At 47.0% G+C, this 15,509-nt stretch overlaps 1 protein-coding gene across 1 annotated transcript in view; it reads left to right on the top strand.

Annotated features, from left to right (window-relative positions):
- The window catches only part of ADGRD1 (adhesion G protein-coupled receptor D1), a 722,099-nt gene that overhangs the window by 470,169 nt on the left and 236,421 nt on the right, over positions 1-15,509 (top strand). The window contains exon 8 of the mRNA XM_086942663.1: positions 13,522-13,633. Coding sequence (XP_086798789.1) covers positions 13,522-13,633 — 112 coding nt within the window. The remainder of the gene's footprint in view (positions 1-13,521; positions 13,634-15,509) is intronic.

Here is a 15,509-nt window from a genome sequence, read left to right as displayed (position 1 = left end):
CCAAGGCCTGTTGTTGCCGAATCTGGATCCAACACCGCCGACAGTGAGAGCCTGCCTGGGACAGCTCGTGCCTCCATCCTGGTTGTGGAAGACAAAACCTGGTCCACGTGGCTGCAGAGTCAAGCGTCCATTCTTCACCTGATCGCGACGACAGCCTCTGGTTCCTTCCTGGTTCAACTTCAGTCACTGGCTAGTGACTTTGAACATTGTCCCCTCTGCTTTCAGGTCTTCAGCTTCACTGATCCACCCTTGGATCACACCGGACATCTTCCTCCTGGTCGCCTGCAGCATCTTTTCTTTCAGGCTCCATAGACTTCAACGCAGAAACCCGACACGACTTCGCTTCTATGCACCCGCAGCCCGTGGGTGAGGTAACAAGAGCATTTTGGTGCTCAAGGGTAGATTGACTCTCCTAGTGTCCAGATTCACAGTCGTTTTAGTCCTATCTAGTCAGGATTGTCCGTACTCACCTTTTTCTTGAACTGTACTGTCCATAGACGTTGTTACGCATCTCGCGTGTGAGTTCACAGTCTGCACACGCGTTCCGTGGGCCTCCTATTACTTACCTAAAGTTAGGGTAGTGTAGTCCCAGCGATCCTACAGCCTCTGGACAGCTCCATTCCTTCTATCGACTTCCTCATACCACTTGTTTAGTATATGGTTTGTTGCATCCCTAGGGCAACATTGTAACTCGTGCAACTTAACGTATTTTTCTTAAGAGTCTTGTCATGTGCTTAGCCTTCTGATCTCATAAAGAGTTCAGAGGTGTATGTTAGTTAATAAATATCTTGTTTATTTTCATAACTACCTGTGTGGTGTCCTTTCACTTGGTATTCAAGGGGTTATATGTGGTAAAACAGCTGGCTTCACATGCCAAAAGAGTTTAGCCTAAGACTGCTTTGTCCATGCTACCATTAGGATAGCTGGTCTATAAGGTTGACTTACAACCAATCACCATAAGGGTTGTTTGGACTGATACAAGGTGATCACTAGAACTAGTGAGCATCATATATCAGGCCAACTTCTCACATCCATAGACACCAGAGCCTCCTGGAGTGACGTCTGCATACACTGATCCCCAACATGGGTCCGCCTTCTACGCAGCCCAACTTTCTTCTCTGTGTGTCAAGACAGGGTTGTATTGGAAGTGACAATGGACAATGCTATAGTTGTGATGCTTTCTTACACAAATATTATATTGTAGATGCATTTAAATAGCTTTTCATTTCCCTGGCAAGGTGGTGAAACACATTTGTGTATGAGTATCTTGGTACTCCACCAGTGTGCTTGGTTGTGGGTCTCTGGACACCATGTTTAATACTGAATCGTGTCCAACAGATATCACACCGGGGTTGTGCTGAGATTGTCTTATAGTGTCTGCACTATGGTAGTTCATTGGAATTGAAGGCCTGAGAGATAGGATGCTTTGACTTTTAGAGGTGCTGTGGATGGAGAAAGGTGTGTTATTGTAGCGCGGCTTGCGTGGTGCTTTAGTGTTGCGTATGTACTTCAGAAGCGGCTCCTGTAATCTCTCTGTGAACCTGTAGCTGTGCCTCCGCATGGAGGGGAGAGAAGGAGAGAGCGAGAGAGAGATGTGTTTGTGCCAGCCATGTGTGGGGTATTTATTTCTCTATCCCAGGTGTGGGGGAGGAAGGGTACGTAACACCTTGAGCTCTGAGCTTGGGAAGACCCAAATCTTCACCTCCTTCCTCAGTTTGGTGTCATCTTGGAAGGTTCTTGTTTTCACTGTGAGTTAATTTGAAAGCTTTTCTGGCTGTTCATAGACGGTGGTTCCCCATTTATTCTTGTATGGAAAGATGGTCGGCGGAGCTGGCCTTCAGAGCAGCAGGTTGTCTTCTGTGAATATCTCTGTAGGTTTACTTGAGTGAAATATGGGCCCTCGCCCTAGATGACTCCTTAGGTGACGGAGTGAGCCATGTGCTTGTAAAGCAGCTAGATGCGGTTTTATTATTAAAAGAGAGAGGATGTTGCCTTATGGCTAGAGCGGTCGATGTCGAAGCGGGGAACCGGGTTCGATTCTTGGAAACGTCGCTCAATATCCTGTGATTCTGGACAAATCACATAATCACCCTGTGCCTAACAAAAATAAATGTGTCCTTCTGTAACAAAACTGGTGCTATGTAAAGCGCTCTGATACCCAATATCTTCAGATCTAGCTCGCGCTATATACAACTCTATAAAAAAAAGTGTAGTAGTTCTCTTCCTGTTGTCTTGGAGCAGTAAAAGTAGGGAAAGGCCAAGTCAATTTGACTGGTCAGGGAGAGACATGACAAGGGTGTTAGTAGCTCTGATCTTCTGAAGGAATTCTCAGTGGAGATGGACCAACCAAGGAGTTTGCATGCCAGTGCCTTAATTCACCCGTTGGGCCGCGGATAAGCGGCAGTCTGTGGCCATCACCAGCCTCTTCCCTTCACTGGATGTCTCGGGCGATCTCTTGAGTAGTTTAAGGAGACAGGCGGTTGTAGGGGGGTTGTTCTTCAATACTCCAAAGGTAATACTTATAACACTAATACTTTTTGGGTTTAGGAGAAGTGTGCTACTCGCCAAAAAGCTCCTCGATGCCTCATCAGGGGTAGTAAGCACTATATAAATACAATTACATTACATTTACTTGTAATAAGAAAATAAGAGACCATTCCTTATGATAGGTTTACACCCTCTCAGGTATTACATGAGGTTAATGTCTCAATGAGAGCCCTCCATGGTGGTAATATGTTACATTTCCTGACACATCTTACATTTTCAATGTGACACACCGTGTGATGAGTGTGAGATTTGAATGAGCTGGTAGAATGCTTTGTGTAGCAGGTGTGATGGCTCCAGTATCAGGTGTAACTTTCCTTATAGTGTGTGCACGGGTTCGCTAGTGGAAGTCACACTTCTAGTATCAGGTGCAACACGTTGTGAGTGCTATTACCTTCAGTAAACACAGACAGCTGTGGTTCTTCATTCGAACATTGAAGGCATCTCACACAAGGACTGCAGAGACCTGAAGGTGTGTCATGTCCATTGACGTCAGAGCCTCCCGGAGGGCAGAGTGACGTCTGCACACACTGATACGCAACATGGGTCCGCCTTCTCCGCAGCCCAACTTTCTTCACAGTGTGTCAAGACAGGGTTGTATTGGAAGCGACAAGGCTATAATTGTGATGCTTTCTTACACAAATATTATATTGTAGATGCATTTACATAGCTTTTTATATCCCTGGCAAGGCGGTGAAGCACATTTGTGTATGAGTATCATGGTACTCCACCAGTGTGCTTGGTTGTGGGTCTCTGGGCACCATGTTTAATACTGAAGTGTGTCCAACAGATATCACACCGGGGTTCTGCTGAGATTGTCTTATAGTGTCTGCACTGTGGTAGTTCATTGGAATTGGAGGTAAGCCCGTTTGCGCCCGTTCGCGTCCCGGTTGCTCCCGGTGCGACCGTGGTGGCCTCTCCTCATTTGGTATACTCTCGGGAGGAATTGTGTGCTTTGAACTGTCACACTGATCTAGGTAAGCAGCGTACTATGCTTTTATCTTCTCACGGTGCTCTCTCCTGTGGTTTGCTTAATGTTCGTTCACTCGTTAAGCATCACGCTGAGATTGCCTTTTTAATCGAATCCTCTAATTTGGATATATTATTTCTAACCGAGACCTGGACTAAAGTGGACAGTGGGGTGGAGCTCGGCTGGGCTTGCCCACCGGGTTACCTCATAAGGCACACTCCCCGAGCTTCTGGGAGGGGTGGTGGAGTGGGATTTATCTACATAGACTCGCTCTCCCTCTCGCAGCTCGCAGTAAAAGAAGTGTTTGGGTTTGAGCTTTTGGGCTTCTCTTTAACGGCCCAGGGTGGTACTTTGATAGCAGGTCTTCTTTGCCATAGACCGCCTTCCCTGACTGCCTCGGCCTCCCAGCAATTGGTCGACTTGATCTATGACCTATCAAACTCCCATGCTAGATTCATAGTGTTGGGCGATTTTAATTTATGGCCCACCGGCCCTCAAGATCTGGCTAATAGAGAACTTTGCCAAGCGTGTAGCAATGTACAACTAGAGCAGCTTGTGCTGTCACCTACTCACGCTAAGGGGCACACTTTGGATTTGGTATTTGCTGACAAAGAGCTGGTTGTAGTTAATGAGGTCATGGATCAATGTTGGACCGATCACGCACTGATTCTCATGTCCATCTCCTTGCCCAGAGGACCGTTAAGCATAAATGGTCCGGACAGGTTCAAACTCAGCAGGCAATGGTCCCGCCTAATAAGGGGGTTGAGTCTACCCACATTACTGCCCAACATTGATCCATGACCTCCTTCCTCAGTTTGGTGTCATCTTGGAAAGTTCTTGTTTTCACTGTGAGTTAATTTGGAAGCTTTTCTGGCTGTTCATAGACGGTGATTCCCCATTTATTCTTGTATGGAAAGATGGTCCGCGGAGCTGCCACTTCAGAGCAGCAGGGTGTCTTCTGTGAACATCTCTGTAGGTTTACTTGAGTGAAATATGGGCCCTCGCCCTAGAGGACTCCTTAGGTGACGGAGTGAGCCATGTGCTTGTAAAGCAGCTAGATGTGGTTTTATTATTAAAAGAGAGAGGATGTAGCCTTATGGCTAGAACGGTCGATGTCGAAGCGGGGAACCGGGTTCGAGTCTCGGAAACGTCGCTCAACATCCTGGGATTCTGGACAAATCACTTAATCTCCCCGTGTCTAACAAAAATGAATGTGTCCTTCTGTAACAAAACTGGTGCTATGTAAAGCGCTCTGATACCCAATAGCTTCAGATCTGGCTCGCGCTATATACAACTCTATAAAAAAAAGTGTAGTAGTTCTCTTCCTGTTATCTTGGAGCAGTAAAAGTAGGGAAAGGTCAAGTCAATTTGACTGTTCAGGGAGAGACATGACAAGGGTGTTAGTAGCTCTGATCTTCTGAAGGAATTCTGAGTGGAGATGGACCAACCAAGGAGTTTGCATGCCAGTGCCTTAATTCACCCGTTGGGCCGCGGATAAGCGGCAGTCTGTGGCCATCACCAGCCTCTTCCCTTCCCTGGATGTCTCTGGGGATCTCTTGAGTAGTTTATGGAGTCAGGCGTTGGTAGGGGGGTTGTTCTTCAATACTCCACAAGTTTGATCTTGACAGCGGCCTCACCCTGAACTGTCTTGGTGCCTTGGGTCTTCCACCTTTAAGATGATGTAAGTCTTGTGAGTGTGGTTGCAGAATGTTAGGTTGAAGGATCTAATGGTACCCAGTAGGGTGGGTGATGTAGAGGGGCAGTGAAAGGAGCAGCCACGAGGTCGGCCAGAGTTGGCGTTGAAAGGGGGAGATGGGAACCATGGGAGTGAGATGAGTCTGGATATTTCAGCAGGTAGGAAGAGACCGGTCAGGGATGGTTCTTTGGTTCTAAGTTCCTCTAGACTCTGCAGGAGAGGGTGGTGGTGGACCATGTCAAACACAGAGGACAGGCCCAGTGGTGGAAGTCTGTTGACTCTATTTATAGCCAAGATTGTCTTTAAGTCATCCCAGTTGGATATCAGAGTGGATTAGGTGTCTCTGTCTTTCCAGTTCTCTGGGTCCAGTGTTGCTGAAGGCATTTACCCAATCCTTGTGATAAATGTTGCTGAGGTCCTTGAAAACACAGGCACAGTTATTTGTATGAGCTCCCTGGACTGCCAAGTACCTCCTCTATAGGGTTGGCTTTCAGTGGGTAGCAACTTTGAAGAGTCAGTGCTTACTCTTGAAGTCGAAGTATAAAATAACTACTTCCACTCGAGCAGGTATCAGACACGACACATATAAAGTCCAGGCAGAGTGACTCTCTAGTAAAAAGATAAAATACTTTTTGTTACTTTTAAGGGCCTATGTTTAATCATTTTAATACATTGCATGACCCTTCCTTTCCTTTCTGAATGTATTTATGTAACAAGAATAGCACCAGAATATAGAGTTTTAAATATTAACAAGCATAAATATGTGGTTCAGAATATGGACTTTCAGAGTATTGCAAAGATAAGTTTATATTGGTAAGTACAGCATTGCTGGTTTTAAACTTCTTATCTATATAAATCGTAAAGGTGCATAGTTGTGGAGTTCGGAATAGTAAATAAATACTCATCGTTATACACTCACCTAATGCATCTGGGTGTTGATATTTTGCTACACAAAAAGATGATGGCCGGAATGCTGAACATTCACCCCAGTCAAGAGATCTGGGTTAAATCCATCATTCTTTTGCTCACTTCGCCACCCCAGTCCAGACATGGCCATATGCAAATCAGTCTTGAACCTGCTCCTTATGGGAACAGTCCAGCCCGAACTGCTAGGTCAGGTCCTCTCTAGACAGGAAGCCTCCAGGGACCGGTTTCAGGGTTCCACCCCTCATCAGCCGGGCTAGCTTGAATCCAGTGGCAGTTAGGCCCAGATCTGTGACTGGGGGTGAATGTTCGACAATGTTCAGCATTCCATTCATCGTCTTTTTGTGTGGATATTTTGGCCATGTGTTTTTTCCACATCTGTTTTTTTGCACTGAAGATCATGACATTGAACCCCTGTAATTAGATTTATCTCATTTTACTCACATTGACCAAGTGGTTCAAGATTAGGTCTACACCCCAGTACATAGCAAAGGACAGCATCTGCCTCTACGCATTATCTGTGGCACAATTCTTCACCTGGTTTAGTCTCTTGACGTGTCGGTTCGTAGGACTGCATGGGAAATTCTCAAGGGGGGCCGTGCTGCATTGTGCCCATTGCACAGTTGTTGGGTCACTGTTCACGTAGTGAGGCATAGGCCAGCATTTAACCCAGATGCGTGGAATAGGGCGCCACCACTGTGTGGGTACAGGAGCTGCATGATGGAGCCAACTGCTCAGGAGAAACGAGGGAAGAATTCCTCAGTAGCACTTGCAGGGGGCATCTTTCGCAGAAGGGTGGCAACCAGCATATGGCGGATGGGTTCGCATTTCTGGCAGACGAATGAGTGGCGACTCTGGGAGCAGCGTACAGGGATATAATAATAAATAAATCTGTATTTGTAAAACGCCTACTACTCACCATTAAGGGTCTCAAGGCGCTGGGGGCCTTCGTGGAAATTAAGTGAGTTATTACCCAGAGTCACATGGTGCTGAGCTGCCGCCGAAGCCAGGGATCGAACTGTGAACCCTGTGCTCCGAAGTCAGCTGCCCTGGCCGCTGCACCACATCTCTCTATAGGATACAGCAGAAGAAGAAGTTTGGCAATGGAGGGTGGAGTGCATGAAATGAAAACTAATTTGTAAAGCGCACATATACCAAATGTTGTCAAGGCGCTATGGCCATCTGAGCTAGGAACCTGACAATCACCTTATAGGACTTGGAAAACCATAAATCACTGTGAGGCAATAAGCCAGGTTTTAAGAGCCTCTCTAAAGGCCATGTGATGTTCAAGGCACATTAAATAGCAAGATAGAGTGTTCCACAGCTCAGCTGTGGCCACTGGAAAGGATCTGTCTCCCTACTTCGCCTTCTGAAATACATTTGTGAATCACCACCAGATTATGTTTCACAGAATAAAACGGCCTATTCGGAAAGCACCAGAGAAACTTAAATCTAATAGCCTGAGGTCCCTATCTGTGCAGGGCTTTATGTGCAACACAAAGGGCTGTGAACATGATTTGCTACCAGGGAGCCAGTGAAGCTTACAAGCTCGGCTGAAACTGACTGATGCATAGGAATCCCTGAGATGAGCCTCGCTGCTGCATTCTGGATGCTTTGAAGTTTTTTACAGAGAATTTATTGATGTTTAAGTAAAGGGCATTACAGTAATCGACCCTCGAGGGGATCAGGGGCAGAGCCACTCTTTTAAAGGGCTATAAGGAAAAACATATTCTCGCACAGCAGAAGTGGTAAGACATGGCACGCTCAGTTATCTGGCACAGCAGAAGTGGTAAGACATGGCACGCTCAGTTATCTGGCACAGCAGAAGTGGTAAGACATGGCACGCTCAGTTATCTGGCACAGCAGAAGTGGTAAGACATGGCACGCTCAGTTATCTGGCACAGCAGAAGTGGTAAGACATGGCACGCTCGGTTATCTGGCACAGCAGAAGTGGTAAGACATGGCACGCTCAGTTATCTGGCACAGCAGAAGTTGTAAGACATGGCACGCTCAGTTATCTGGCACAGCAGAAGTGGTAAGACATGGCATGCTCAGTTATCTGGCACAGCAGAAGTAGTAAGACAAGGACATGCTCAGTTATCTGGCACAGCAGAAGTGGCAAGACATGGCATGTTCAGTTATCTGGCACAGCAGAAGTGGCAAGACATGGCATGCTCAGTTATCTGGCACTAGGGGAAACAAAGAAAGTCTTGGGTCCTGTCACTGACCGACCTGGACCGCTACTATAGAGTAAACAAAAACAAGTGGCAGAGCAGGTTGGATTATCAGAAAAATGCACAGCCTAGTCAAATCAATTACTAGGTTGGACAACCATTTGTGTTGAGTCAATTCTTATTTTATAAAAAAAAATTTTGAAAGAAATTTTATGACATCAAAAAACCACAAACTATTTAAACAAATGCATAAATACATTCAATACACTGATATAAACATGTCAAACAAAGTAATTAAACAAAAGAATTGTCATGTAGAGAATCATGTAGACAACTATACAATGCCTCAATCTGATTAATTTTGAGGCACCAGTCCTGGATGATAATAAACAAGTGGACTAACTGATGGTTATATTCGCCTACTTGTCAACACCGACACAAGATACAGAATGAAGTTCATAATAGGGTGCTATGGCTAGGAATGACACATACAAGGCTGAATGATTGCAAGTGTATTAGTTAATTCCTATCAAGCCCCGTCTATTTTGTATCTTGGAGGGAAGGTCAACGCGTTTCGAACCCAATTTGATTCTGCGGGTTCTCCTCAGGACACGGACTGGGGGGTCGCTGTCACTGTGAAATAACAATTAAAAAGTTGGTATCAGTAAGGAAACTGCCTCTAAGGACCTCTCCTCTACCAGACTCATACACTCTTGCCGTAAGTTTACCTTATTGATGAAGGGTGGCCATGCAAAATTCAAGCTGTTCCCTGTAAACAGATAAAAAAATGTATCTGTTTGAGATGCTGCTTCGCTGTCCCAATAATACAAAACTGATTAGCCCCTACTGCCAAGACATACCTCATTAGTGCGCATTTTATGCGGGAGGCGGGTGCCGGATCGTTTTAATTTTCAGTGTTCCTATCTTTTAGATTTCGAGTTGATCATTGCGGGAAAGAGAGGGGCCTTACATTAATGCCAGTCTTAATGCAGTTATCTGGCACAGCAGAAGTAGTAAGACAAGGACATGCTCAGTTATCTGGCACAGCAGAAGTGGTAAGACATGGGGTGCTCAGTTATCTGGCACAGCAGAAGTGGTAAGACATGCATGCTCAGTTATCTAGCTCAGCAGAAGTGGTAAGACAAGGACATGCTCAGTTATCTGGCTCAGCAGAAGTGGTAAGACACGGCATGCTCAGTTATCTAGCTCAGCAGAAGTGGTAAGACAAGGACATGCTCAGTTATCTGGCACAGCAGAAGTGGTAAGACACGGCATGCTCAGTTATCTGGCTCAGCAGAAGTGGTAAGACACGGCATGCTCAGTTATCTGGCACAGCAGAAGTGGTAAGACATGGCATGCTCAGTTATCTGGCACAGCAGAAGTGGTAAGACATGGCACGCTCAGATATCTGGCACAGCAGAAGTAGTAAGACAAGGACATGCTCAGTTATCTGGCACAGTAGAAGTGGTAAGACATGGCATGCTCAGTTATCTGGCACAGCAGAAGTGGTAAGACAAGGCATGCTCAGTTATCTGGCACAGCAGAAGTAGTAAGACAAGGACATGCTCAGTTATCTGGCACAGCAGAAGTGACAATGCAAGGTGCAGCACATCTTCGGAGACAGCGGCACAAGTGGCGAATGGCCACATGTGACCATCAGTCACAGGAGAGGTCCTCACACAGTGGCAAGACTTTTGCTTCTGCTCCTTGTCTTCCTCTGCACAGGTGTACAGGGTTCTTTGAGGTCAAAGGGAAACCCTGGGTAAGACGCATGGGTCTCATAGCATCCAGTGCTCAAGCAGTTAGTCCAAACCCTTGAGAGGAGCCAGTGAACTTTGATTGCATTTTCTTTTCCGTGTTGCAAATCCATGACTACCAGTTTCAAGCTACGCTTTCATTCTGGTTGTCCAGTAAAACTCACTATAGTATCACAGAAAGCAGGGGTGGCGTAAGCAGCTGTTCTTCACTGTAAGCTGTGCAGTTATTCCCTTGTTATTTGGCCTTTTCTCTTGTCAGATGTTGCTCTGTCCAGTTCATAGGCGCAACTGCTGGACATGGTTTGGGTCCAGCCCCTGTGCAACAACCAGTCTTTTCTTCCTCCAAGAAGGTGATACAAACCTGACGGTGTATTTGAAGAACGCAAAGAATTATTAAGGAAATCTTAGGAGCAATGCAAGAAACATGCAGGTGAAGAAAGGCAGCATCTTACAACCTCTGGGGCTGCATGCATCCAGAAGGAACCCCAAAATAGGCACCCACCGCACATGTATCCAATCACTAAGGGAAATGTTGGGGGCCTAACCAGGACCTAATCACATTATTCCCATAGAGAGCCAATAGACAGTTTCCTCACTGGGTTGGAGGTAAAAAGGTCTGCCCCACTCTAGAGTCAGCCACAACCAACTGTTAATGTCATGGCTTGGGCTTGTGGGCAGTTGCCACCTACGTTAGAAGGAGTACCACTTTGGCTGGCTCCTAATTAGGGGTGGGCGGTAAACTCCGCTCCGCCAGTGGAGTTTGCAGAGTTTTGTAGCGGAGCACAGAGTTCTGCAAAAACTCTACTAAACCGAGTTTTTCTCACATGCGGCTCGACAACATTAAGTTGTTGAGTGCGAGCAAGAAAAAACAAGTGCTAGGCCGCCTCCTATTGAGATTTCTCAACGCGGGTGGTCGCGGCAGGTCGCTACCGCTTTCTTTGGGAAAGTTGCCGCTCATGTTGCGAAAGCTGCCACTCGACCAGAAAACCTACTCAAGAGGCAGAAATACGCAGCCCCTTCTGGTGCACCGTGTGGTGCTGTTGACAGTGATTTTACAGCACGGGACAAGCTCCCAGCACTAAAAATCAGCACAGGCAGCACGATGGACCAGAATTTCACCGGAATCTCGCAGAGTTGTTTTGTAACTCTGAGGAATTACGCCGAGTAAAACGCCGTATGTTCAGCCCACCCCTTCTTCTAATCACCCAGCAGAGTCTAGTGCCCTGTTGGTGAGTAACATGCCAAATCAGTCAGAGCACATTAAGGGGGACTTATGGCAATGGCCTCCTGCACAAAAACATGCTGGGTCTGCCAGAACAATACAACGAGGAGCAGCTTGTCACCAGGACACAGATCTAGGAACTTTCAAGCTAGCACTCTCTCAGGGGGTAGCCACGTTTGATGATCTGAACGAGGTGGTTTCCTTCCAGGAAGAGGCCGATCTGAGGGAACACCACTCATGCAATCAGCTCTCCAAAGAACTGACCATTAGCGTTTCCTCCACACCGGGCTGAGCATGCTTGATGCAACATTGTATTGTGGATTGTGACAGGTTTTGCAGAAGATGTGTGAAGCATGTCACAATGGGCCCGTTTACGAGCTCGGGAGTGTGGACCCGGGTCCGCCCACCAGATTACGAGTGCAACTCATGTCTGACGGGCTTTATTTAGGCGTTCCCACGGCAGTGCCTTTAAAAACAGGTACCGCAATGGGAAAGCCAAAAACAATTGTGGACTGATTAGTCCATGCTGTGCAGGCACTGGTATGCATGCACACAGGGGGGACACAACCTGTGCCCCTCAGTGTGCATCTACAGGGCGCAGATGCACAGGGGGCTCTGCAGGTCCCCTTTGAATCCTCTCCACCAGGGTTTACATGGAGGAGGAACTGTCATGTAAAAGCTGTCAGAGAGGACACTCCGGCGGCGGTCCCACCAAGCATACGGATGCCTCCTGACCGTTGCAACACCACCAGGCAACGGCGGTTCACTGGCGGCTGCAGTGCAGCTGAGGCAGTCCCACTGCCCATCTCAATATAGGGCCGTGGGAAGACCGCCACTGCCGCGGCCCGCGAGTCTGGCAGTCCTTAGACCGCCAGACTTGTAACTGGGCCCTCTATGTCTCTGTGATATTACCTGTGGTGAATATGATGCGCCCTATAAGAGCTGTGTCAATATTGTAGAGGACTTGTCACTTTCTGTGGCGGGAGTGATGCTTGACACCGTATATAAGTGTCATAACGGAAAGTCATATAATATGTAAAACGGTGAACAACCTTTACAACAAAACTTTTACAACGCACTACCATTACAACGCAACCATTGCAACGCAAACCATTACAACGCATTGCGCTGGGGGGCGCTCTAGGATAGGGAATACGTTTAATTTACTATCCAACCCCTTCCCTAGTGTCCACGGGGACTGGAGTTGGAATAGTAAATTAAACTTTTCACTATCCAGCACCCCAAAGCGCTATGCGTTGTAAAGGTTTGCAATGTAAAAACCGCGTTGTAAAGGCATGCGTGGTAAAAGTATGCGTTGTAACGTCATACATCCTGTAAAACATGACACTTCATATAAAAGGTATTACATTTATTATAGTGGGCGTGGCAGTTCCTGTAGTAAACATGACACTTCCTGTAGCAGAAGTCACTGTTCCTATACTGTACGTGACATCATTTTGAAAATGAATGTAGCGGATGTGAGACAGTTTGTAGGGAGTGTAACACTTTAGGTAGTGTACATGGCACTTCTCATTGCGGATGTAATACTTCCTGTAGTGAATGCGACATGTGTTATTTTTGCTGGGCTTGTTGCGCGTTATGTGGTGCTTGTGATGATTCTTGTAGTAGCTGTACCATTCCCATGTCATATCTTATTGGATGTGACACTTTGTGTTGAGGGCGTGAGAAATGCCAGTAATGAATGTGACAATTCCTATAGTGGACAGGACACTTCCTGTGAAGGGTACCACCCTTCCTGTGTAGGATACGTCACTTCCTGTGGAGGGCGGACTTATGCTGAAGCAGGTGTGATGCCTGCTGTAGTAGAAAATGCACTTCATGTTGAAGATGTGAAAAGACTAATAGCATTTCTGACACTCTGTCCTGGATACATCACTTCCTGTGGTGAGTGTGGCATTTCCTGTAGCAGGTGTGGTGTCCCTGCACTAATTCTGAATGTGGCACTTTTTATGGAAGTTGTGATAGCTTCTGTAGAGAGTGCAACACCTCCTGTGGTTGATGTGACTGCATTAGGGAAGCATGTGATAGGGTAACTGTGACGTTTCTTTGATGGGAGTGACACTTCCCGTGATGGATGTCACTTCCTGTGGCGGGAGTGTCACTTCCTGTTGTGGGTATGGTACTTCCTGTGATAGGTCTGTTATTTTTTGTTGCAGACTTGATACTTCCTGTAGCAGGCCTTCTTTACTAATGCTCGTCTTCTCTCTTTCCAGCTCTGTCAGCACGATGAGGAACCAGCGGTACCACATCCACGCCAACCTGTCGTTCGCCATCCTCGTGGCGCAGATCCTGCTCCTCATCAGCTTCCGCTTCGATTCAGGGACAGTGAGTACCAGGAGTGGGGCAGACCTGATACCTTGTGTTGGGGGGTGGGGGGATCACTCCGGCACCTGAAGCTTCCTGAGGAGGGGTTCATACTAAGGTCAGGGGGCGTGTAAAATAAAGTCAGGGCTCTCCCCACAATTAGCTAAAGTAGGCTGGTCTCCGGGGAAAGTGAGAGTTTTCAAGGGGAGCAGGTTCATCTGAATTGTGGGGGAAGAGGGGAGAAGCAGTGTCATGGCAATGATACCCTCCGCCCTAATGCAGGCAAAGTATATGCACCGGTTCCCCAAATTAGGTGGCAAACACAACCATCGTAGGGGTGCAGTAGGCCTCTCACAACTCAGGGCACAGTGTTAGTGCCCATCCTGCGCCCATGAGAGCCACCCTGCTGGGATGGATTAAGGAACAGCAGCGAGCCAATCACAAATCAGGTTTCATCCACACTGCCACCCCAGGGGCACCACATTCTCAGGCATTGTTTCCTGTATTGAACCTCAACACTTAGGCCTTCCAGAGTCACTGGTTGGTTTTGTGATCTCCCCGATCTATTTAAACATGTAGTGGGATGTTGGCACTGGCAGTGAAATCAGGGGCAGCAAGACAAGTTCCTGGGGGTGGGGGTGTGTGACTGAAAGAGTGAGGACCAGACCAGCAGAACTCACCGCGTAGAGAAGGGGTCTAGTCCAGATGCCTTCTTGGGAGTTTGTTTGGGGTCGCCCCACTTCACCTGTGGATGAGTTTGGTCGAGTATGCTGGAAGTAGGATTTGAGAGTTTCTGGAGCCGGCAAGCGGTTGTAGTGGGTCCAGGCAACGCTAGTACAGTAGGGGAGCAGAAAGCAGAATTCTGGAAACCCATAGTACCAATATCACAGCACCAATACATAACACAAAACAACTGGAGAGAGGTGTATCCCCTGCACCTGGAAATAATGGTTAGATAGAAAAAGAATGTTAATCTGCACACTGCTGGTACAAGCACAGAACAGTGTCTAGTCGGCTCCGCCTCCCAGAGCACATTTGCAGTCTAGGGCTGTTAGCTTACGATAGCGGCGCACATGCTGGGTGTGAGGTCCTGGGGGCAAATGGTGATAGAAACAGGGGCTCGCGTGATTATGAGTTCGAATCTTGCTAGTACTCATTCCTGAAAGGCCTCTTCTCGCGTGATTATGGGTTCACATCTGGCTAAAGGCCTATTCTGAGGAACCTCTTCTTTGGTGTCTATGTGCTCGGATCTGGCTATTGGTCTCTCCCGAAGGACCTGTTCGAGCATGATTATGGGCTTGGATCTGGCTAAAGGTCTGTCCTGAAGGACCTCTTCTCGTATGATTATGGCTTGAGTCTGGCTATATCGCACATGATAGTGGGCTCGGATCTGGCTAAAGGTCCGTCCTGAAGACCCTCTTCTCGCGGATTATGGGTTCGGATCTGGCTAAAGGTCCGTCCTGAAGACCCTCTTCTTGCGTGATTATGGGTTCGGATCTGGCTAAAGCTCCTTCCTGAAAGACCTCTTCCTCAGACTCCATTCTACAGCGAGGAAGTGTTTTTTTTCATGTAGTGCTAACAGCTGTATGTATCATCTCACAGCATTTTGTGAGTCTAGGATGTGTATTTATTTTGGGTCGCAGATACCTGGTGGACACTTTTGCTGTGATTTGTTCAAACAGTGCATAAAATGGAAAGCTGTAAGTGCAGGTACTTCAAATCCCAAAGTGCCAGCTTCAAGAAGTACAGGTACTGAGTGCCTGACTAACCTTTGAGATGCTCTTTAAGGATAGTCGTTAAAGTAGCAAGGAATAAGGATGTCCACTATTAAAAAAAAAAAGTGCTTGTGTACTAATAAAAAGTGGGCCACATTAGCAAATTGTGGTAGTTCAGAACT

Source organism: Lissotriton vulgaris, chromosome 11 (assembly GCF_964263255.1).
Source record: "Lissotriton vulgaris chromosome 11, aLisVul1.2, whole genome shotgun sequence".
In the NCBI taxonomy this organism is placed as follows: Eukaryota; Metazoa; Chordata; class Amphibia; order Caudata; family Salamandridae; genus Lissotriton; species Lissotriton vulgaris.
Note: the sequence above shows the minus strand (reverse complement) of the source record. Positions and strands in the feature narration are given on the sequence as shown.